The sequence below is a fragment of the Triticum aestivum genome, chromosome 3D (genome assembly GCF_018294505.1).
Source record: "Triticum aestivum cultivar Chinese Spring chromosome 3D, IWGSC CS RefSeq v2.1, whole genome shotgun sequence".
Taxonomy (NCBI): Eukaryota; Viridiplantae; Streptophyta; class Magnoliopsida; order Poales; family Poaceae; genus Triticum; species Triticum aestivum.
Genome location: NC_057802.1, coordinates 596,211,966 through 596,236,347, shown reverse-complemented (window position 1 = coordinate 596,236,347; position 24,382 = coordinate 596,211,966). Strand labels below are relative to the sequence as shown.

General features: G+C 45.8%; 3 protein-coding genes across 3 annotated transcripts; 1 reads left to right on the top strand and 2 right to left on the bottom strand.

Annotated features, from left to right (window-relative positions):
* LOC123080793 (glucan endo-1,3-beta-glucosidase 8-like) lies at positions 1 to 2,055 on the bottom strand. Its single transcript, XM_044503745.1, has 2 exons — positions 1,352 to 2,055; positions 1 to 1,267 (listed from the first exon to the last, which is right to left on the bottom strand). Exons 1-2 carry the CDS (start codon positions 1,684 to 1,686, stop codon positions 106 to 108), a joined length of 1,497 nt encoding a protein of 498 aa, XP_044359680.1. The 5' UTR covers positions 1,687 to 2,055; the 3' UTR covers positions 1 to 105.
* An 8,594-nt stretch (positions 2,056 to 10,649) lies between these two features.
* LOC123075771 (protein DETOXIFICATION 40) lies at positions 10,650 to 16,491 on the top strand. Its single transcript, XM_044498296.1, has 7 exons — positions 10,650 to 11,008; positions 14,317 to 14,948; positions 15,045 to 15,101; positions 15,203 to 15,441; positions 15,598 to 15,716; positions 15,826 to 15,912; positions 16,227 to 16,491. The coding sequence occupies exons 1-7, from the start codon at positions 10,748 to 10,750 to the stop codon at positions 16,308 to 16,310; spliced, it is 1,479 nt and encodes a 492-aa protein (XP_044354231.1). The 5' UTR covers positions 10,650 to 10,747; the 3' UTR covers positions 16,311 to 16,491.
* Positions 16,492 to 18,595: 2,104 nt separating this feature from the next.
* LOC123080792 (protein DETOXIFICATION 40) lies at positions 18,596 to 22,684 on the bottom strand. The gene is made up of 7 exons (XM_044503744.1): positions 22,335 to 22,684; positions 20,345 to 20,976; positions 20,178 to 20,234; positions 19,853 to 20,091; positions 19,470 to 19,588; positions 19,268 to 19,354; positions 18,596 to 19,009 (listed from the first exon to the last, which is right to left on the bottom strand). The coding sequence occupies exons 1-7, from the start codon at positions 22,602 to 22,604 to the stop codon at positions 18,926 to 18,928; spliced, it is 1,488 nt and encodes a 495-aa protein (XP_044359679.1). The 5' UTR covers positions 22,605 to 22,684; the 3' UTR covers positions 18,596 to 18,925.
* Positions 22,685 to 24,382: the final 1,698 nt, after the last annotated feature.

Below are 24,382 nucleotides of genomic sequence, written 5' to 3'. Positions count from 1 at the left end.
TACTATGGTAATAATTAATTTAGCACGAGCATCAACCAATTAATTAAGGTAACGTACATCATTTTCACCGCCACATAGTATCTACAAAACACTTACTCCTTGCCCTTATGCCGAGACGAGCACAAGCAAGAAAGCCATCACGGCGGCGGTCAGCCGCGCCGCGGCCGCGTCGGGCGCCATTGACTCGGCGGCGGTTGTGTTGGTGGTGACCGCCGTGGCGCGCGACTCGGCAACTACTTGTACGGTGAAGTTGCAGGGTGGCCGTGACACGTCCTTGTCGGTGACGAGGGCGAGGCCCTGGAAGTCGCACGCCAACGGCACCTGCCCCTGCGCCTGGTAGTAGGCGTTGAACGCGTAGGAGGCGTTCCCGGCGGCGTCCAGCGCGCCGCAGCTGCAGGCGTAGCCGAGGGGCGTGCAGTCGGCGCGCGAGCACGCGTAGGCCACGTTCTCCTCGACGGCGGTCGCGTTGGTGGAAGCGTTGGGGCTGAGCACGCACCACCGCCGCGGCAGGTACTGCACGCCCCTGGCCCCCGCCGGCATGACCGGCCGCCCGTTGCCGCGGAGGTCGAGCGGGAACTTTGGGCGGCCGTCGAACGTGAAGATGCCCCAATGGCGCTCGAAGTTGCCGGGCGCCACGCTCTTGGCGTCCTCGTCCATGAGCCCGAAGAGGTACACCTCGATGCTGGCGTGCGGGCGCAGGGGCGTGCCCTGCCGCGCCGCCAGCCGCTTGAGCAGCCCGTTGTAGAACCTCTCGGCGTAGGGCACCGTGGCGTGCTTGTCGCCGTCCGTCGGCCAGCCGACCTCGCCGATCACCACCGGCATGCTCCCGAACCCAATCTTGTCGAGCGCGGAGACGAGCGTGTCGAAGTTGGCGTCGAACACGTTGGTGTAGTTGACGCCGTTGTCGATGACGGGGTTGGGAGGCGCGCCGTCGAAGAAGGCGTAGTCGATGGGGAAGTTGTCGTTGCCGTAGAGGCTGAGGAACGGGTAGATGTTGACGCTGAAGGGCGCGCCGCTGTGGTTGAGGAACCTCACCATGTCGGTGATGACGGCGGCGACGTCGTCCCGGAACTTCCCCGCCGACGGGACGGGGTTGCTGGCCGGAGAGTCGTAGACGTCGGCGTTCACCGGGACCGTGGCCTTGATGGCGGAGCCGTGGCCGGCCTCGTCGAGCGCGCGCTGGATGTTCTTGAGCGCCGGCACGGTGACGTTGTCGTACGTGCCGTTGTACGCCGTGAGGAACGGCTCGTTCCCGATCGCCACGAATCTGATGGATCAACAACAGATCAGATCAGTTGCGCGAAAGACGGATGAAAATGACGAAGTAAGTAACTGCAAGCCTCGCACGTACTTGATGTTGACGCCGCCGTGGTAGTCGTACTTGGTGACGTTCATCTTGACCCATTCCTTGGCCCGGCGGTAGTCGGCGGCCACGGCGGCGAGCATGTCGTTGGGCACGGCGATCATGGTCTCGATGCCGGTCCCGGCGAGCCCCATCATGGTGGTCTCGTCGGCGTCGAAGATCTTCACCTTCTTGAACCCGTTGTCCTTGAGCAGCTGGGCCATCACCTTGGGCGGCAGCCGGCGCGTGGCCAAGGTGCCCCAGTTCACGCCGAGCCCCTCCACCGGCGCCCCCGCCACCGCGGCCGCCAGCACCACCGCCACCACCGCAGCGCAGCACGCCATTGCTCTGCTCGGACGGGATCGCCAAGAAACGCCGCGCGCGCGCGCTTAATAGAGGAACGAAACCAACCGAGACGCGACGCGTGCCGCGTGTACGTGCCTCCAAAATAAATTGGAGAACTTTTCCAGCGACCGATCTATGGCTGGTGGGTTGAACAACCGCAACTTTTTGGATCTCTATCGGCCGGCCGGGCTGCTACGGCCGGGAAAAGCAAATGGAGAGCGGCGACGCTGGGACAATCAATGGCGTCGCCAGCCACGTACCACGGCGTGGAGTTAACCACCAGCCGCCTGGATCGGAAGAGGCGGCGGTTAATCTGTCCTCTATAAACCGGACGTGGGAACGAATGACCCCAACTCAACTGAAGAGGCCGCCGGGAAGTGGGAACCGCGAGAAATATATCTCGCTCAACACGAGATGGAACCAGGTCTTGACTGAAGGATTTCCTACGCGCTGCACTACTCGACCAGCCTATATTCGTGCATTCGTCGATCGCTCGCTGTTGCTTAGATGGTTCATTGTTTGCTTCCGTTTTCTTTTTCAGTCTTGCTAAGTCTCAATCGACTGAAATTTAACGGAGTCTCAGTCGATGCTATATCTGTGAGATGCTACATTAAGATTCGTGTAAAATTTTCTTTTTCTTTTTTTGCATGTTATGTCACTTGACCGAGACTTGGTTAAATCTCAGTCGACTGAGACCTAGTCACACCCTTTCCTTTTAGAGAAAAGACATCGGCCGAGCCCGAGAGAAGGCTCAAACCTTGTCCGACTTAGATTTAACAAAGCCACCAATTGACCAGGATTACATCGACCATCCACTTACAAGCAACATGAAAAAAAGATGGTAAAGAAAGACACAACATCAGCCGGTCGATACAAGGTGCAAAACACGATAGTGCACAAACCTAAGACTACACAAGCAACTACCAAGATGAAGCTGAAGAACTAAGCTTGATCGATCCATCGAGGTCTTCGGCCACCAAAGTAGCCAGCAGCAGGCAACCACCGAGCTTGTGGAAAACAACAATGTAAAAGGAGAAGGCCCAAGTCCACTCCTGCATGATGAACAACCTGGGCACAATGACAAATGTCTTCGTCGCTGTAGAAGGCCACAATCTTATCGTCCCGGACCAGAAGGGCGTCGCACCGTCGGCAGGTGAAATGGTTCCCCAAGAACCCGAATTCACATATGGCCACCAGGTGTACCATGAGAGGGGCTACAACAGACTACATTGAGCTCCACAAGAAATAGTCGTTGCCATGGCACAACCGCGAAGGAGACGCGCACCGCAGGATAGGAACACGAAACAAATCGACACGGCGAGAAGTTGACGAAGAGTAATGCAGCCACAACAGCCACCAGCACATCCCAACATGATATCCACCACCCCGCGGTCCAAGCACGGCGCCTTCAGAAAGCGGTACGGTGCCATAGCTTCGCTGTCGTCCCGAAGAAGGACCAAGACAGGGGAGGATGTGTGGTGGGTGGGATACCTCAACGAAGACTCCAAGAAGTGCTTCGACGCCACAGCGTTGTCATCGTTGTGGCTGCCACCGCAGGCCAAGGGTTTCCCCCGATTCCAAGAACCCCACCGCCAAAACGACCACCATTGGATCCGGCGAGCAGGGCCACACCGGAGCCCGGATCGAATAGCAGAGAGGGTGAGAAGGATGGAGTTGGTGTTGGTCGATTTAGATCTGGCCGACCGACAAAACGAATCCCGCCTACCGCGAGCTCCATCCACCAAGATCTCACAGCCAGGGAAAATATCTGGTGCACCGGAGCTTATGGTGCTACCGGTGCACCGAACTCACAATGAGCTTTTAAAATATTCAAAAAAAATCTGAAAAAATTAGCACGCATGCACAAAATCAATGTAGATTGTCACAAAACTCAAGTCAAAATTCAAAACATAACTCCAAAAACAAAAATGACAAATTCAACACTGAATAGTACATAACATAACTTGGGCTTTAGATTTGGCCCATAATCACAGCGATGTCAAATTTGTCATTTTTGTATCTAAAAAAAATCAACTTTTTATATAAAATTTTGTGACATCATACATTGATGCTGTGTTAACATGCTAGATTTTTTTTCAGATTTTTTAAAATATTCTATGGCATCTAGTGCACCGGTAGCACCACAAGTGCGGGTGCACCGGATACATTCCCCTCACGGCCAAGCAAGCCTAGGAGACTAGTCGAGCACCCACAGCCGCCGTCCACCACAGGGACAACACTGCCCACCTTGACCGGGGCCGCCACCCCGGCACGCCATGCCCTTCATGCGAGGCATAAGCGGCAGCCTCACCGCCACCTTCCTCAGCACCGCGCGGGCTTGCCGGCGGTGTCTCCGATGGCTACGACGTCAGGGGGAGGAGGGGAAAGGCCGGCGGCAGACTAGGATTTGGAGCCACCCAAGTCGCCCCAAGGGAGCAACGAGGGGGTGAACAGGGCAAGTACACACTGTGTGATTAATGTCTTTGTTTTCTTTTGTTTTTTTCTTCGGCTCTTTATCTTTTCTTTGTTATATTTGGGTTTTCTTTGTTTTCACCAGTTTCCATTGTTTCTTTTTTTCTTTGTTATACCTTACTTTTCTTTGTTTCTTTCTCAGTTTTCCTCCTTATTCTTTTAGTTTTTTATCTGTTTCCATTGGTTTTCCTTTTTAACACATGTCCACTTTTTTCAACGCACAATATTTTTTTAGTGTACACGTGAAAATACATTTTTGCTAAAAACAAACATTTTTCAAATACATGATGTACATTTTCCTTTCAATACATGTTTGAACACTTTATTGTCAATATTTTATCAAATACACGTCTAGAGGACACAGTCTTCTCCGGAAATGCTTCTTCTACGTGGCAGGCCATACAATATGGACTAGAGCTACTAAAGAAGGGCATTGTGTGCGGGTAGGGGATGGCCAGAACATCCGCATATGGCGGGATCGGTGGGTCCCCCGGGAGCCATCGCGCCAACCTGTCTCCCAGCAGGGCACATGTCGGCTCCGGCGGGTGGCCGAGCTCCTTGGCCCGGACGGGACTTGGCGCATGGACCTACTCCGGCGCTACTTCCTTCCGGCAGACGTCGATGCGATCGCCAGCATCCGCACTTCATCTCGTGTCACCGACGACATCATCGCATGGGCTCCGGAGAAGAATGATATCTTCACTGTTCGATCTGCCTTGGACCGGCCTAGACGAGCACGATCATGGACATGGACGAGCGCGAGCGTCCATCGGCCACAGCCATGAGCAGGGCACCGGATGGTCGTCGCGCCATCTGGAAGATCATATGGGGGTGCCCTACTCCCCCGAAGGTACGCGTGTTTGCATGGAGGATTGTTACAAACTCACTTGCTACCTGGGCAAACAAATTCTCTCGGCACCTTGAGATTACTGATATTTGTCCCCTTTGTGGTGTGGAACGAGAGGATGGGTTCCATGTGTTCTGCAGGTGTCCACTAGCTAAGGAATTATGGCATGCTATGGCCTTGGACTGGCCTATACCGAGTGTCGATGCCATCCATAATTGGGCCGGAATGGCTCTTCACACTTCTGGAGCCACTGGATGAGGCGACACGGATGATTGTGCTCATGTTCATGTGGAGGATTTGGCATGTGCGGAATGAGATTACGCATGAGAAGAAGCCACCACCCACAGAAGCTTCTCGCAGATTCCTTCATGGATACATCAATTCACTCTTGTGCGTGCAGCAACACCCAAGTGGAGATGTGGTCAAGGGAAAGATGATACTCAATGCACCACCGATACTCACTAGAGAGCCGGCTCCTCTCAAGGAGGAGCGAGGATGGGTTGCCCCAGAGCTAGGCAATACTAAACTTAATACAGATGGTAGCTTCATACCGGCGACAGGATTGGCTGGAGGGGGCATGGTCCTTCGAGATTCTGAGGGCAAGATCATTTTCAGTGCTTGTAGAGAAATTCGCGCATGCGATAATGCGCTCATGGCAGAGCTAGCGGCGTGTCGGGAGGGCCTGGAACTAGCTCTTTTCCGTACGGACGCACCCATTAAAGTCGAGCTTGATTGTGCGGAGGCGGTGACAATGATCACAGCTCGTGTGCAGGACCGGTCGGCTCATCGCACCGTCATTGAGGAAATCAGGAGACTGGCAACGATGGAGGGGAGGGAGGTCTCTTTTAGTCTTTGTTGTCGTTCGCAAAACAAAGTTAGTCATGAGCTTGCCAAGTATGGTAGGAGCACCCCTCGCACCGCTGTTTGGTTGCACTCGGGGTTAAACTTTATTGTAAACTTGGCTCTAGCTGAAAAGCCTCCGTGAGTAATGAGAATCCTCTTTTCACCCGCAAAAAAAAAATACACGTTGAAACATTATTGTTGAGCTACATGACTTTTTTTTACATTTGTATAAACAATTTTGCTAATGCCAGAAACATTTTGTTGAAACGGCGCAACATTTCTTCAAAATGTCTTGCACTTCTACTAATAGTAAGAAATATTTTTTATAGTACACTACATTTTTTTTTACATTTTATACATTTTCTATAAAAAAATTACAAATAATTCTTTTAACTATGCGAACATTTTTACATTTGTATACAAGTCCTTCTAAATGTCATACACATTTTTTTAAACAAGGGAATATTTCTGTTATGCACTTTTTTTAATGGTATGAAACACTTTTCTTATACTACACAACTTATTATTTACATTTTATACACATTTTTAAAATTCACTTACATGTTTTTGAACTACATGAACATTATTTCACATTTGAATAAACATTTATGTAAATCTCACAAATATTCTTTCAAAACAGGGGAACATTTCTTCAAAATTTCATGTTCTTTTCTTAATGTTAAGAAACATTTTTTATACTACACACTTTTATATATTGTATAAACATTTGTAATAATCACATATATATTTTTTAAACGCAAAACCATTTTTTCATTTTCACAAAAAAATTAGAAAGCTTTCAACATTTCCTAAAATTGAGCTCATATTTTTTTACTGTGTTAGCATTTTTCAAATTCATGGTTTAAATTTTAAAAAGAAAATATTTTTTAAATATATTCATACAAAATAAGAGAGTAAAAGTAAAGAATAAAAAAATATGAAAAACGATATTAGGGTGACATCAGCTCAACGACTGACGTCCCTACTGGGCCAACACCGACACCTTGTAGTGTGCTCACAGACAAGGCAACAGTTTACCTGGTCATAAGCCGAAATCACTAATTAAGGAGTACTTCTTCCAAAGATTAGTTCCACCTCCCCAGGGTGTGATAAGTGGCGTGTTGCATGCCCCACTTGTCGCAATCAGGAAGTTTTCACTTTTTTCGTACATTTGTTTATTCAAAATGTTTTATCTCTTAAACTGTGCATCCATATCTCGAACCGTTTTCACTGCTGGATTCCTCGCATCGAGATCTTCAAAACTAGATCCCATCTTGATAGGTTTTGATGAACTTTTTTCTACGAAAAAAACCCGGAGAAAACCACACCGGGAGCACGATTTTTCCCTTTTCGAAAGCCGTTTCCGAGAGGCACAGTCGTGCCTACCGCGAAAGGAAATTCGTGTCTCTCACAGAAGCAAAACCGTCTTTCTCGCAGAAGGAAAAAACACATTTTTCGTTTCCGAGAGGGACGGCCGTGCCTCTCACGGAAGCAAATCCGTGCCTCTCAAGGAAGCAAATCCGTGCCTCTCACGGAAGCAAATCCGTGCCTCTCGGAGAAGCAAAACCCTGCCTCTCACGGAAGGGGAAAACATAGAAAAGCGTATTTTTCCATTTTTGAGAACCGAGCCTCTCACGGAAGGAAAAAAAAGAGAAAACACGTTTTTTCTGTTTCCGAGAGGCACGGCCATGCCCATCGCAAAAGCAAAACCCTGCCTCTCACAAAAAAACACTCTTTTTCCGTTTTCAAGATGCACGGCCATGCCTCTCACGGAAGCAAAACCGTGCCTTTCGCGGAAGGAAAATAGAAACGAGTTTTTTTTTCTGTTTCCAACAAGCAGGACCGTGCCTCTCGCGGAAACAAAAATAAAAAACGTGTTCTTGGCGCAATTTTTATAAATAATTTTTTGTCGAAAAGGTAAGATGATGGTGGAAACGGGAAAGCCAAAAAAACCCAGAAAAAACCATCTAAAATACCAAAAACATGTGCGGGAAAATAAATTTTTTTCCAGAGGGAGCACCCAAAGCATGACAAGTGACACGCTCTCAGCCCACCTCAAGTGACCCTTGGGGAGGCTCCGAACGAGTGCTTCTCAATTAGTTGCTCTCGCTATAAGCAAGACATAAGCGCGCCCCTATCTTGCCTGCAACGAAACAAGCTACAGTCGGGCCACTGGCATGAAGTTAGCATGCCGGCCAAAAACTGTAGCTCCCCTGAGCTGTTTTAAGAAGATTCCATGTTCTGGTCTGGATCGGTGTTAGAAAGTTGTGTAAGTTGTTTTCTTTCTTTCTTTCTTTCTTTGTTTTGATATCAGGTTTCTCTGTTTTTGTTCTTCCTTTTTCCTTTTATTTTCTCAAACACGTGTTGACTTTTTAAAACATACGTGCTAAAATTTTCATATACGTGTGTAACATTTCATAGGCATATGTTGAACATTTTTTTCAATACATGATGAACATTTTATTCAAATACTTGTTTGAAATTTCTTGGGTACATGCAAAACATTTTTCAATGCATGCTGAACATTATATGAATGGTACAAAACATTTTTTAAATGCTAAAAAAAATTAGGTGAACATTCTTTTTGACATTAGGCAAACATTTTCAAAAGAGTAGCGAACATTTTGTTTTTGGAACACATGTACACTTTTTTAATTTCACAAACATTTTTTTAGTGCTATCAACATTTTCTAAAAAATTTGCAAACATGATTTTACATTGCATGATCACTTTTTAAATGTGCAATGAGCATTTTCAAAATTTGAGTAAATTATATTTTGGAGTTTATGTATTTAGAATATTAGAAAAATATAAACAAGACTAAAAAACAAAGACCAGTGAACGAACCGAGCGACAGGTCCCTACTGGGCCGACCCACTAGAAGTTCCTTTCAGGCGGGCACACCTTCTGTCTCGCATCGCGAGCGGTATATCTCGCATTATGCGAGGCAGAAGGAACCCTCGCGTCGAACGCTATCGTAAAAGGCTGGACCAATAGGCGGGCACTTAAAACAAAAAGGGAGGGAGGTGGGACCAGGATTCGGATTTAGGTCTTCTCGATGAGTAGTAGAGAACCTAACCACCGGGTAAGCACCGTGTTCGTGTTGAATACTAGGGCACAACCTACTTATAGGGAAAAGAGCTGTTTTTTCATTGTTTTTTTTTGGATTTTTGTTGTTTGTTTTTCATTTCTCCATTTTTCTTTCTTTTCTTTCTCCATTTCCTTCTGTTTATTCGGGTTTCATCATTTTTTCTCGTTTTCTTTTGTATCTTTCCTTTTTTCTTCTCTTTTTTCTCATTCTTTTTGCATTTATTTCTTGTGAGAACGATGAACAAGTGAACTCCAGTGGCCATTATTTATTTTGTTTGTAAAACAACTAGCAAATGACAGATTTATCATAAACCATGGTGAAAGGTATTATGAATTACAATTCACATTTGTGAGTAAATCTCTTCTATATATATTCCATCCATTTCACATATTTGTATTCAATTTATACTTCGGCGCAGCTGAATTGTCAATGTCGAAAACACATATATTTCATTTGTCAGGACATTTTTGTACAGCTTATTTGCAAGTTACATATCTCCTGTCTACGTGATTCCTTTTGTTCAAAATAGTGTTGAAATTTAATTTGTTGTGAAGCATTACTCAGTGCTCAGTTCACCTATTTGGCTATCTGCTACACCTAGCTCTATGATCCGGAAGCCTTTATATTTGTTTTCTGTTTTATTTTTTATTTTGAAATTCGTGAGTATTTTCAATATATTAATATTTTTTTGAAATATAGGAATATATTTTAAATGGATGAACATTTTTATACTATGTGAACATTTTAAAATTCATGATCAATATATAAATTGACAAAAAAACCACTAACATTTTAAGAAATATTTAACACATTTAACATTCTTAAACCTAGTTTTGATTTTATGAAAAAAAATCATATTCATGAACAATGTTTGAATTTACGAATAGTTTTTAAATTCAAGAACATTTCTTGAAATTTATAAACACATGAAAAATTCTGGATATTTTATAATTGTTAATCTGTTTTAATAGAAAAACAAACTAAAATAAAAATAGCTTTTTTAAGGGATAAATAAAAAACAGGTGAAAACCTTATCGGGGGAAATCGCCAATGCAACACACACAGAGCCCTACACGGGCCGGAGATCTAGACCTGCATGTTTTTGCTCGCGATCCTACTTTTTCTTCAAAATTTGGAAAGTGTTTTTTAATACTCCCTCCGTTCCATAATATAAGACGTTTTTTGGCACTACACTAGTGTAAGAAAACGTCTTACATTATGGGACGGAGAGAGGAGTATAAAGTGGGCTTCTCCAGTTTAATTGAAACAAATAACAGCTGAAAGACCAATCGGGGAAAATCGCCAATGCAATACGCACGTAGCCCTACATGGGCCGGAGATCCTAAAAAAAAAAAGGGAAAGTTTTTTAATAGTAAAGTGGGCTTCCCGAGTATAATAGTAGTAATTTTCCTTGTCAGGAATCTCCAGGTATACTAGTACTAGCTTGTACGGGAAACTGTTTTTTGGGGGTGGATTTTGGAAGCCGGTCGAGTGCTGACTGCTGAGCGCTCGGTATGTCCGTCGCTGGCTAGCTGGGCCCCACTGTCAGCGGGAGCGACAGGTAATCTCGTGGCGAGCCGGCGAGATTTAGTAAGCCATTACTACACCAACCTGTGGCGAGCAGCCTACAGCTACAGGCGAACTGGTCACCGGTCCGGTCGGTAGCTGCCGCATTGATTTGATTCAAGGAGCAAGCAAACACACACACAGATCGCGCCATTATATACGCCAGCGTCCGTCCGTCGACGGACTTGGCCGAGCGGAGCTACCATAGCAGTCAACGCCAACAGCTCCTCGCGGCGCGAGCATGGCGGACGGGGAAGCGCCGGGCCGGCTGGAGAGCATCCTGACGGACTCGACGGCGCCGCTGGCGGGGCGCGTGTGGGCGGCGGGGGCGATCGAGCTCGGGATGCTGACGCGGCTGGCGGCGCCGGCGGTGGTCATGTACATGATCAACTACCTCATGTCCATGTCCACGCAGATCTTCTCCGGCCACCTCGGCAGCCTGGAGCTCGCCGCCGCCTCCCTCGGCAACACCGGCGTCCAGATGTTCGCCTACGGCCTCATGGTACGTCACCACTCTCTCCCCTCCATCTATTCTCCAAATCATTCAGCGCTCGCTGTTTTCCGTGAGAAATATATCGGCGTACCCACTCCTCTAGGTGACACTCTGCGTATTGGTGAATGTACCCACTCCTCTAGATCGGAATGTTCAATGAACCTGCCATTGCTGGACCGAAAGATTACTACATATATTTTTGGATGCTTCAGAGTAGAATAGATGGAGATGCTCTCGATTAACCTCTCGTCAATGGGCGCTGATTGGAGTTGGACCAAGAGCTAGTGTTGGCCCTATACTATACAGTACAGCTATTTCACTTGTTGCTGCCCTTAATTACGCTACGCACAGCTTACATTCTCAAAAAAAAAAAACGAATTACCCACAGCTTACCAGATCGAAATGTTCGATGAACCTGTCACTTTTGGGAAGCATTGATCTGACCAAAAGAGCACTGCATTTCACGTTTGTTTACTGGTGACAAGCAGAACCAAGCTCGTGTGTCTGTCATGGGGTTGATTTGTTTATGGTTGCGTATAGTCGATGGATTGCAACGGCGATCGGCTCGATACAAAAATTGACTTGTTGAGTCGCGTCGGCTCCTATAGGCCACTTGTACCTAGTAGGAAACTTCCCATGTGATTTGGAATATTCGTTTTTCCTATAAATATTGTTTCAATCACACTTGGTTGCACTAGGCATGATGTCATGTATGATCAATTCGCTACCAACTGAGAATCTCGACTCGGGGCCATGTGCGCAATTTGGCCCCAAATCCTCTACGTCGAAACAGGGCCGAGCAAGGAAAACCAGGGGCATGCCCCAAACTCTAAACATGGCCTACCTCACTAGAAAATGATTATTGCCATATAAATTCAAGCTCTCTAAGTTCATTATTTGCCTAAACCATAAAGTCCAGATTCTACCGTTGAAAAGTTGACGATTCTTAGCACACACAAAGTCCATTACTTGAGAGGGAAAGGGAGAGGGAGACACTAAGCTTGCCAACTTTTACTTGAGAGGGAGAGGGAGACACTAAGCTAGCCAGCTAGGTAATGAGCTATAGTGTATGACAAACAACGCAAGGAGAGAAGGGACTAAAGAAAAAAAAACTATGGGAGAAGGAAAGGCTCCTGACCTGAACTGGCATATGTGTGGATCGGTGCTGTGGAGCAGTCCTCATCAAAAGGTATTTCCTTTTGGTCACTCTCTATGAAAAAAATGTCAAGAAAACACACCTAACCACATGAGATGGGAGTGCCCAATTAATCGGAAAGGTTCTAGTCTAATTTTTCCTATTTCACGAAGCTTCTACTAGATTTTAGCCCGGTATTTTCTTTTTCCATTGTTTTCTCTACCTGTTTTTATTTTTAAATCCTTTTTAAATATATCGTTAGATATATCGTTACAACAATAAGCGCAAGTGGGCCAGCACAGTCGCGCTGTTGCTATGCAATTAGCTAACATTCTGTTGCACGCAACGCACGTCAAGTAGGAGCTCCCCTCCCACAAGGGGGCGACTATATCTTGCTTTTAGTGAGACGATGAAAGCGCTTGGGTCAGCGAACCTTGAAGTGGGCTGGTCCAATAGAAACTTCAAACGTTCCAGCGTTTTTTCTTTCAGGCCGGACACAACTTTTTCCTTTTTCTTTCCTTACTTATATTTATATTCCAAAAATCTTCTATATATATACCGGACATTACAAAAATATTCACTGCACACTTAAAAAATGTTTGTGGCATGTAAGGTTATTGTTGGCATTTTAAAAAAGGTTGCATAAATCAAAAACAGGTTCACGATATTTAAAACTGTTCACATGTTTCAAAATATGGACCCAACATTTTCTAAAATGTTCATGAAAATTTTGAAAATCTTGTTATTTCTAAAAATTCTAAGTTTTAATAAATTTTCTTTTCATATTTTCTTTTGAAAAATCCCTCATATAGTTTTAATTTTTTTGCAACATATAAAAGATCATTGTGCCATGGAAAATGCTAACGTTTAAACAATGTTCGCTCATTTTCAAAACTCTTCATGATTTATAAAAAATCAATGTGTGTTAGAAAAATTCACATTGTACTAAAAAAATTCAGTGTGCATTTGGAAAATGTTCAACATGTATTTGAAACATTTTCATTGCGTATATGAAAAATGCACAATCTGTATATTAAAAATGTTCAACTTGTATTAAAAAAGTTGATATTATTTCAAAAATAAATAAATACATAAACAGATAACAGAAAAATGAAAATAAAAAATCTGAAAAAACCCTAAAAAACTATAGAGAAAAACACAGGAAGAAAACACATGGGACCTTTTCAAAACCGGGCGGAAGCTTCCCAAGACCGATCGCTACCATCTTATTGGGCGGGCCCACTTCATCAATCCTGTAGGCAAGCACTGCTTCGCTATCCCAATTAGCGAGACATAGGATTAATAGGACTGTGTGCTATGGGCAGAACTGAAGTGGTAGAAAAGAAAAAAAACAGTATTTTTTTTTAATCTCATATGTGGAGCGACGAACAAATAACCCCCACAAATCCATTTTCGTACGCCGTTTTCACCATGAAATCTCTAAAACCGGGTATATCACCCCCTTGAGTGTTTTACGTTGACATGTCGAATTTCAGGTTGGTTTGGTTCCTGGTTAGGACGTTCACTCCTTTTTTGCAGAGAGACGTTCACTCCTTTTGACACCTTGCGTCTGAAAATTTCTTCTTAAATGGTGATATGTGGTTATATGTACTTGTACATACGACACTCCTAGATCATCCTCGCTGCCCCGCCGTCTAGATATTAGGTAGGTTCTAATGAGGAAAACCTTGCAAGAAAATCCCCTAGATGCTACTCTAACGATGCCAAGACCTGTATAATATAGTGGTCCTTGACTATTCAGCATGCTTATTGAGACTGATAAGTTGTCTCAAAAAACAAATTCAGGGTTTTTTACCAGGTTTTCTTCAATATATAATTTCCAAAAAATGTTTGAATATCTTTGTACTCCCTCTGTCCCAAAATTCTTGTCTTAGATTTGTCTACATACGGGCGTATCAAGTCACGCTTTAGTATTAGATACATCCGTATCTAGACTAATCTAAGACAAGAATTTTGGGACGGAGGGAGTATTATTTATTTATTTTCTTAATTATTACTTATTACATATTGATTTTAAAAGGTACTCCCTCCGTCCCATAATATAAGAACATTTTTGACACTAGACTAGTGTCAGAAACGCTCTTATATTATGGGACAAAGGGAGTATATTTGACTGTTAAATCGCACTTCATCACACTCACAAGACACTACATCCTTGCAGCTGGGCATGGGTAGTGCAGTGGAGACCCTGTGCGGACAAGCCTTCGGTGCACACAAGTACGACATGCTCGGAACCTACTTACAACGCTCGGCCGTCCTCCTCTGCTGCACCGGCATACCTCTCGCCGCGATCTACGCCTTCTCGGAGCCGCTCCTCGTGCTACTGGGACAGTCACCGGAGATCGCCCACGCCGCGTCGATCTTCGTGTACGGCCTGATCCCTCAGATCTTCGCGTACGCCATCAACTTCCCCATCCAGAAGTTCATGCAGGCGCAGAGCATCGTCCTGCCGAGCGCTTACATCTCCACGGGCACGCTCGTGTTGCACTTGCTGCTGAGCTGGGTCGTGGTGTACAAGGCTGGCCTCGGCCTGCTCGGCGCCTCGCTGGTGCTGAGCCTGAGCTGGTGGGTCATCGTCGGGGCGCAGTTCGCGTACATCGCCGTGAGCCCGGCCTGCCGGGAGACGTGGACCGGGTTCACCTGGCAGGCCTTCTCCGGCTTGCCGGCCTTTCTCAAGCTCTCCGCCGCGTCGGCTGTGATGCTGTGCCTTGAGACATGGTACTTTCAGATCCTGGTGCTCATTGCTGGCTTGCTCCCCGACCCCGAGATCGCCCTGGATTCCCTCTCTGTGTGGTGAGTATCATTCATCCATAATTCTTGCTGATGTTTTGTGCCTCTGCCTAGCAATCAATCTGCAGAGTTTGTGCTAATTAACTTACATTTGTGCAGCATGACAATCGCTGGTTGGGTGTTCATGATCTCAGTAGGTTTCAACGCCGCCGCAAGGTTCGCGACTCTAAGCCGAATGACTTGACAACATTATCATTGCTTACTGATAGCTAGGAAATAAGTACTCTAATTAACGAATTGATATGTTTTCACTCCAGTGTAAGAGTTAGCAATGAGCTCGGTGCCGGCAACCCCAAGTCAGCATTTTTCTCAGTGTGGGTCGTCACTTCGCTCTGTGCAGCCATCTCTGTTGTCTTTGCCATTGTCATGCTCTGCCTACGCAACCACATCAGCTACTTGTTCACAGAGAGTGAAATAGTTTCAGACGCGGTGGCGGATCTCTGCCCGCTCCTTGCCATCACGCTCATTCTGAATGGCATACAACCTGTATTGTCAGGTAAATTTTAGAAAGTTTCTGCACGCCAACATGTGCTATCTTGATTAGTCCATTAATATAATATTTCAAAAAGTATTCACGTCGATTGCATTACTCAAACAATAGGGGAAAATATACATGGATTTTGAACTTTACTGACATGCATACAAATATCAGGTGTTGCTGTTGGATGTGGATGGCAACAATTTGTTGCATACGTGAACATTGGTTGTTACTACATCGTAGGCGTACCCCTTGGCATTGTTCTCGGTTTTGTCTTCAACCTCGGCGTAAAGGTGGTGGATTTATCCTTCAATTTTTTCATATATATATTTGGTGATGATGAAACCTTTACTTTGCTGTTCTAACTTGTGTTTGGTGATGGCATCGTATGCATGCTCGCAGGGCATTTGGGGTGGCATGATTGGAGGAACGACTATGCAGACGGCCATTCTACTGTGGGTCACCATCAGAACCGATTGGAGCAAAGAGGTACCCCTTTCACTAAACGTATAGAGCAGAAAGTTGAGTCAAACATTTCCGTTATTTTTCACAAAAGTGTTAATGATGAACATGGAGTTAAACTATGCGAGGTCCGAAGATTCATTCTACCTCCCTCTATCGCCATAGCTATTTGTTGCCATAAATTTAACATCCAGATCAATCTCTTGTTTGCTCACTACCGTGCTTTCTGTCGCATGATTCGTAACCTTCTTAGGAGTACATATGGACGATGCAAATTGTTAAAAAATATGCATTGTTAAAGATACACTATTCAAATGTGTAATGTTTTATTTGACCTTCAGGTCGAGGAGGCGCATAAAAGATTGAACAAGTGGGATGATACCAAGAAACAGCCCCTCCTTACGGCGGCCACGGACAATAGCTAGTTAGTGGTCTAGTGTAGATCTATGTTCCTTGTTCAACAATCGAGAATTGAGCTGGCTTTGAGATTCACCATGAGTATGGGGAATTAACTTGGAAGGCAGAATTCATGTGTCTTGATTATCCTGTTGTAGCACCATTCATCAAGATTTCAGACAGGCTTCATAATGACATGAGGTGGGCATATTTTTTTGTTTTTCTTTTCAAAATGAAGGTCTAACCCCTAGTCTCTATGTCGGTGATGCACACGATCATATATTATTGCCAAGTCTCAACTCATAGAAAAGAAATGATAATAGCTCAATCGCTATGACAAACGCGAACATGATGACAAAATGCACTCATGCAGCTTCAATCCTACTACTGGACCGGCACCCATATCTGTTGAACATAGTTCGACCAATCATCTCACGCCGACAGCCAGACTAAACCAGCACCGACCATACCGAGCACCCAAATGTAGGATTTCGCGCGTGGGGGGGGGGGGGGGGGGGTAACACTTTCGAGGAGATTATGCATATATGGCATACCAGTTGGAAACACAATTTCCAATGTATTACATCATCACGAGTTTTACAAAAAAGTCCTTAGGGGTTAATCATCATATTCCAAACAAATTACGATATGACACATATTGGCCAAAGGAACACATTGTAATTGCAAGGAACTAGGCCAATATTGCCAATGTGTACATCTTCTCCGTGCAGAGGCCAGAAGAGTAATAATAACTTGTTAAAAAGTGACATGCACAAATGTGGTTTGATGTGAAAGTGTTTATTCTTTATATTTTTAAAACGAAAAGATGTTGCTATAAAGAAATGAAGAGTGGGACATTAGTTTCGAGTGGCAACCTTATCTACAAGTTTGTAGATCATGTCACTTTAATTTCACACACCCAAATTCTCATACATGAGTATAACCAAAATCAGAAGAAAAAAAAACACATTGGTCTTTAACGAGTATAGGAGAAATCTGTTGGAACTTTGCCCACAGGATCGATCACATCAAATTACAAAGAACACGCGCACACAAAACTTGATAGCCAAGGGCCCGTATCGTGCCCTTTGTTTCTCTCTTTTTCCCTCTGTTTTCCTCACACGATGTTCTACATATACTAGCAAAAAGACCCGTGCGTTGCAACGGGAGAAAAAAAATCCTCTCATATCTCTAGCTGGGTCAGTTGGACAAACTATGCGTGGCCGGTTCGCAGGTTATGAGATCGAACCCTCCCATCGGCAATTTTATTTTTTGCCAGCTCTCCGGACTTGGGCCTCAGTGCGCCACCAGGTAGGCTTTCTCCGTTGGGCCAAAACGGATGGCAAATAATGAAACCAATAGCGTACGTGAAATTAATTGAAGTGGGACCAAACCAAGAATATCACCTTCCTTTAATAATAGGTATAGATTAGATATAAGCTAAGCACGCATAGGTAGCAAGCCGACTCCGGTCTAGAATCCAAAGCCTACACGGACGGACTACTAGTACTTAGACTCAAACGCTAATCAATACGGCCAAGTAGACTAATCCTAGCCGGACTACTGCAACTCACGCTGCTTTCAGTTTCCTGGCCGGACTAGACTCTAACCCTGGACACGTACTGCACCTAACTTGCTAACCAGGGCTAGACACAAACTCAAGATTATTTCTAACAAAATCATACACTCTAACTAAAGTTAGTGAAAAATTTGCTTGATGGGCTGCGGCCCACAGGCATGTGCATGTAGGCGAGCACTGATTCTAATTTGCAATAATAGGTGATGCAAATCCCTTTTTGACACTTATTGCATCAAATTGTCGGGGATTCACACAGGCCAAGCCACCGCTAGGAAGGGAGGCGGACAATGTTTTTACGGTTTATTGCTAATGGTTGTTTCTCGAGTGGTTCATCGTGGTTCTTTCGGTTCAGGGCTTGGACTGGAGCTGATTTCATGATACCGGAGGACAGCTTCAGTACTACGGAAGAATGGTGGTTGAAGGCGAGAGAGGGGATCCCGAAGGAAAGGAACGCGAGGATTTTCGATAATGTGACTAGCAGTGCAGACAGGGTTCGGGACCTGGTCCTAGAGGATATCGGCCATGTGGAGGGCCATTGGCTGCATCAGCAACCTGACGGCCTGATATAGCTCGCCTACTTAGTTAGCTCGTAGTTTCTGAGGTCTCTGGGGTGCCGTGCTGTAACGTTGTGGTTGCAGGTCTAGTTCTCCTAGACTGTAACCCCTTGTACTCTATCTTTTCCCTATCTAATAAAATACGGCCAACGGCCCTTCGAGAGAAGCCTATGACCTCATGTTACTGTCACAAAGGTTTGAAATCTTGATTTTTTAGATAATACAAAATTTTATTGCCACACCTCTACATTTATTACAATATTGATTAAAAAATTGCCAGACAGTGGCCTTACTAGGAAGAGAGAAAGATCAATAACATCAAGACAATCAAACGAAAGAAAAATCTAACTTGCCAACCATGTCTACTCTACATACTAAGAAGCATATGACTGTCAGGCCAACCAAATTAGTACAGAAACTCTCCGGTAATCCACTGAAGAATCAGGTCACATGAATTCTGTTGCTCCCAGTTAACTCAAACCCAAAGCAATTATGACTCTGCGGCGATCCATTAGTTATCATCTGTGACGCCAACAAGAAGCGGCTCCTTCTTTGTATCATCCCACTTGTTCAATCTTTTTTGTGCCTCCTCTACCTGAATGTTACACAAACATAAAAACACAAATGCAATTACATATTGTATCTTTATTAGCTTTATCAACACATATTTTAGATAATTTACATTAACATATACTGTCAAGAAGGAGCAATGGTGAGCAAGCAAGTGATCGACTAAATCTTCAGACCTCAGGTAGTTTAACTTCGTTTTCATCATTTACATTTTTGTGCAAAATAAATACATGGAGCTATAAAGTTAAGCTTGCTGCTCTATAGGTTAAGTCACAGGGATTACCTCTTTGCTCCAATCAGTTCTAATGGTGACCCACAACAGAATGGCAGTCTGCATGGCCGTTCCTCCAATCATGCCACCCCAAAGGCCCTGTGAGTTGGCACATGATTTCACCATGAAATATAAGTAAGAAGATATACAGAACTGAATATTTCGTCATGCAGGAGTATTATATACTCTTAGAATTTACAGATAAATCGATTACCTTCACGCCAAAGTTGAAGACAAAACCAAGAAGAACACCAAGGGGAACACCTACGATGTAGTAGCAGCCGACGTTGACGTAGGCAACAAATTGTTGCCACCCACACCCAACAGCAACACCTGATATCTCTATGCATGTCAGTAAAGTTCAATCACCATGTATATATGTTAAAATAGAGCTTAGATACAATGTTTCACACACAATAAAATTGTCCTAGCACTAGAATTGGAAGCAAAATCAACCTGCCCAGTTGCTTGAATAATGCAGTTGACATGAGCACTTTTATGAAAGATTGTGCTAATGTACTACTCCCTCCGCCCCATAATGTAAGTCAACAATAAAGATAGTACCATGTTGGCATGCAGAAATATTGTAAAATTTACCTGACAGTACAGGTTGGATGCCATTGAGAATGATGGTGATGGCGAGCAGCGGGCACAGATCCGCCACGGCGTCGGAAACTCTTTCACCCTCTGTGAAGATGTAGCTGATGTAGTTGCGGAAGCACATGATCACAACAGCAAGGACGGCGGCGATTATTGCAGAGAGCACTGTCACGACCCAAACCGAGAAAAATGCAGACTTGGGGTTGCCGGCACCAAGCTCATTGCTCACTCTAACACTGAAGTGAAACACTGTCCATTAGCTTATCCATAGTTAAGTAACTAATTAGTTTGTTTCCAAGTCATTCCGTTTAGAGTCACGAACCTTGCGGCGGCGTTGAAACCTATTGATATCATGAACACCCAAGCAGAGATTGTCAAGCTGCACAAGTCGCAAGTTAATCAACACCCACTCTATAGATTGATTACTAGGTATATAAGTACAAGTTACAACCCAAAAATAATGAACACGTGCAGATAAAGGGGACTCACCATACTGAGAGGGAATCCAGGGAAAGCTCGGGGTTGGGGAGCAAGCCAGCAATGAGCACCATGACCTGGTAGTACCATGTCTCGAGGCACAACATCACCGCGGACGCGGCGGAGAGCTTGAGGAATTCCGGCAACCCGGAGAAGGCCTTGATAGTGAACCCTGTCCATGTCCGCCGGCACGTCGGGCTCATGATGATGTACGCGAACTGCGCCACCACAATGATCCACCAGCTCAGGCTCAGCACCAGCGAGGCGCCGAGCAGCCCGAGACCAACCTTGTAGACGACGACCCAGCTGAGCAGCAGGTGCAACACGAGCGTCGCCGTGGAGATGTAAGCGCTGGGGAGGACGATGCTCTGCGCCTGCAGGAACTTCTGGATCGGGAAGTTGATGGCGTAGGCGAAGATCTGAGGGATGAGGCCGTACACGAAGATGGACGCCGCGCGGGCTATCTCCGGCGACTGCCCCAGCAGGAGGAGGATTGGCTCCGAGAAGGCGTAGATCACGGCGAGAGGTATGCCGGTGCAGCAGAGGATAACGGCGGAGCGTTGTAGGTAGGTGCCGAGCATGTCGTACTTGTGTCCACCGTAGGCTTGTCCGCAAAGGGTCTCCACTGCACTACCCATGCCCAGCTGCAGAAACATATTGTCTTGTTACTGTCATATATTGCACTCTAGTCTAGCTTGTATCGCTTACAACACATGTCTTGTGCTAAAAAAAGTAGCTTTGGTAGTACTTGTTTTTTTAGCACATTTTCCAGATCACATCACAAGTTCTTTCTCCACGAAAAGATGTACGCATGCATGACACATGAGCAATTTTTTTTTTGCGTGGTGCATGACACATGAGCATGTAGTAGCTAGGGCAAATACATCCATATCCCAATCACGTGAAAAACTTCTCTCTAGGACGTGCCAACTACTCAACGAGTCAAATTTGTCTCAAGTCGATCGCCGTTGCAGTCCATCAACCACTCATCATTCATTAAAGAAATGAACACCATGAGTGACACAGGATCCAAGCTCGTGGCAATAAAAAAACGTCAACTGCTACTCTTTGGTCAAATCAACGCCCATTAATGACAGGTTAATTGAACCGTGAATGCATGCACGTGCCGAGCGGATCGTGGGACGTGCAATTATTGCATGCTTTAGCGACCATCACAGCACTAAACACAGGATTAGTTGTCAGATTTTGGATAAGTGGGAGAAAAAGACGCGGCGATCGGCTATTTCCCGCGGCTCCAAATATTCCCTAGAGCTTTCCCCGCGCATCTTTCGCCCTGCAGCGCCTACAACACCGAATGTACTCAAACTAGCATTGCGTGTGCCTACTATCTAGCTAAACCGAAATGGAGAATGTCATCAAGGAGTGGTCCGGTTAGGCACATACGTAAATGATTTAAAAGAGCTTTCCCATGGTATAATTTTTGTGACATTTAGTTTATAGTTTACTAGTTAATTTTACTGGCAAAATATGACCGAAATTATGGTGGGGATCAATGAATGCCGACCGAGAAAGTACTAACCAAACCGTAATGTAGAATGTTATCAAGGAGTGATTTGGATAGGCAAATATTGCACATACGCGAATGATTTTAAAAATGTTTTCTCATGGTATAAATTTTATGACATATAGACAAAATATGACTCATAATACGGGAGACTAATAGTCCCCAAACTAGACAGTGAAAGTACTACTATCTAAGATGAAATAGAGAATGCCATCAAGGAGTTATTCGGTTGCGCAAATATTTCACCTACGCAAATGATTTTAAAACAGGTTTTCCATGGTATGTTTTGACACATAGTTTATACTTTGTTAATTAAAATTAAAGCCAAAGTGTGATTCAAAACACATGAGGCCGATAAACCCCGACAAAGAACTGAAATGGAGAATGTCATCAGCGAGTGCTTTGGTTACGCAGATATTACACGTGTACACGATTGTTTTGGAGATGAGATGGAGGTGAGCGTGCGTGAGTGCGTACCATGAGGCCATAGGCGAACATCTGGACGCCTGTGTTTCCGAGGGAGGCGGCGGCGAGCTCCAGGCTCCCGAGGTGGCCGGAGAAGATCTGGGTGGACATGGACATGAGGAAGTTGATCATGTACATGATCACCGCCGGGACGGCCAGCCGCAAGAGCATCCCGAGCTCGATTGCCCCCGCCGCCCACACGCGCTCCGCCCGCGGTGCCGACGAGTCCGTGAGGATGCTCTCCAGCCGAGCCGACGCGCCATGCTCGTCCCCTCCGCCCATGCTCACCGTCGTAGGACAAGAGGCTCGGCGAGGAGCTGGTGAGAGTGTGGGAGTGTAGCTGCGTGTTCCGTCGTCGTTGACTGTTATCGTTCCCAGGCCGATGTGTGTATATATAGTAATGGCCTGGCTCTGGGATGTCTGCAGTTTGCTGTTCGTCTCTAGCTAGCCCGTCGGCTGGTTGGTGTCATACTTACTCCATGAGATGGCACGCGGATATGAGATATGATGCGGATTTTGCGCGCCTACGCGTACCTGCCTGCCGCATTATCGTGGTCGCCGCTTCACACCAGGGAGGAAGTCTGGAGATCCGCGTTGGATCATTGAAACTGCGATTTACTAAAGTCATCTCAGTCAGACTGGCTGGCCAGGACAGATTAACAGTACTGACAGTCTATTGGCCGCTTAGTTTTTCGCTTTTTTGGGGTGGCGAACACGAAAGATGCGCACGTCGGCGGAGGGACCCGAAAAATGCCTTTTGTCCTTCCCTCTGTCCAGTGTGCATGCTGGTTAACTGTGCTCCAATTATTTGGCACCCTGGGCACAGTCGTACGTAGTGCTGATTGTTACACTGAAAAACAGGCTTTAGGGCAAAACGGAAGGGATTACGATGAGCTGGTCTTGGTTTCACCACCCGACGACTTTGGGACGATCCCGAGGAACACGAGCGGCCAGGATGGTTGAGGCAGGGCACCTACAGATCTTATTGGAAGATCCGGCCAGCGGCGCATGGGCATCTCACATCCAGTCAATCATACATGCAGGGGAGATATATATGGGCAGGATCCCCATCATGCAGGACGTCAACCAAGCCAGCTTCAACCACGAGCATGCATGCAGCTTCAGGGTGTCCGGGTGAATCTGCCCATCTTTGCTCGTCTCGTCTAATGGAGCCGGTGTGATGGGCTTCGAGCACCCAACCTGATTATCTTAAGAAGAAAAATGGTGAATTAATCTGCAAAGCAATCGATACCTCTCGCTCCCCGCATTGGATGCATGGCTACTAGTTTATTGCATGCACGAGCCGCCCGTGGTTATTAATATATTTCGAGGCAGCTGGGCGGCTCGATCGATCAGATCGCGGAGAAGGTCAGCTGCGACCGGCTGGTTCTGGACGAGAGGACGTGCCGCTTCGTGCACCATGCGTGCCCACTTTCTTGCTGTATGTGATACGATATGTTCATACACATTGCATGCCGGCACTACGTGGTGACATCCCTTCCATGCATGCAGCTGGAGCACGTGTGATCGCGACAGAGTCTCTGCGTGTGAGCCGGCGCTGGAGCCGCGTGAGTTTCCCACCTCGACCCTGGAATGTGTGGTGGTGAAAGGGAAAAACGATCTGCGAGCTGCGCCATCTACTCTGAGCCTCGACGCGCGTCGGCGACGGGCTAAACCAAAGTCATCGTCAAGCGCACGCAATCAACGCGTACCATCCAGACGAAATGCCGGTGTGCAACGTGATGCGGTCGTCGTCGACTTCTCCGACATGGCCACAAGGGATATTTTCAAGCGACACATCACTGTCGACACGTCTGACACTACGCTGTCGCTGACACATTGTTACCAACGTCTTCATCAAGTGGTCTTCGTGAACTTCTTTCGCGCGCACACAGCAACTACCTCATCCACAAGATAGACACCTCTAACGTTCTCTGACAGACTATGTTGCAAAACGTGCCATCGACAATGGGAAAGACCGTGCCACGACAACGAACATTGAATGTGTCATCTACGATGACATGAATACATCGACACGACCTCTCTATTGTGATGACTCC

Bases quoted from the DNA above. Each gene is read 5' to 3' on its own strand.
- LOC123080793 (XM_044503745.1), bottom strand. From the start codon at position 1,686: ATGGCGTGCTGCGCTGCGGTGGTGGCGGTGGTGCTGGCGGCCGCGGTG. The intron at 1,268-1,351 runs GTACGTGCGAGG...TTGATCCATCAG, and splicing joins CACGGCGGCGTCAACATCAA to ATTCGTGGCGATCGGGAACG.
- LOC123075771 (XM_044498296.1), top strand. From the start codon at position 10,748: ATGGCGGACGGGGAAGCGCCGGGCCGGCTGGAGAGCATCCTGACGGAC. The intron at 14,949-15,044 runs GTGAGTATCATT...ACATTTGTGCAG, and splicing joins CTGGATTCCCTCTCTGTGTG to CATGACAATCGCTGGTTGGG. The intron at 15,913-16,226 runs GTACCCCTTTCA...TTTGACCTTCAG, and splicing joins GAACCGATTGGAGCAAAGAG to GTCGAGGAGGCGCATAAAAG.
- LOC123080792 (XM_044503744.1), bottom strand. From the start codon at position 22,604: ATGGGCGGAGGGGACGAGCATGGCGCGTCGGCTCGGCTGGAGAGCATC. The intron at 20,977-22,334 runs GTACGCACTCAC...ATGTTTCTGCAG, and splicing joins TGTTCGCCTATGGCCTCATG to CTGGGCATGGGTAGTGCAGT. The intron at 19,355-19,469 runs GTAATCGATTTA...GCCAACTCACAG, and splicing joins TCTTCAACTTTGGCGTGAAG to GGCCTTTGGGGTGGCATGAT.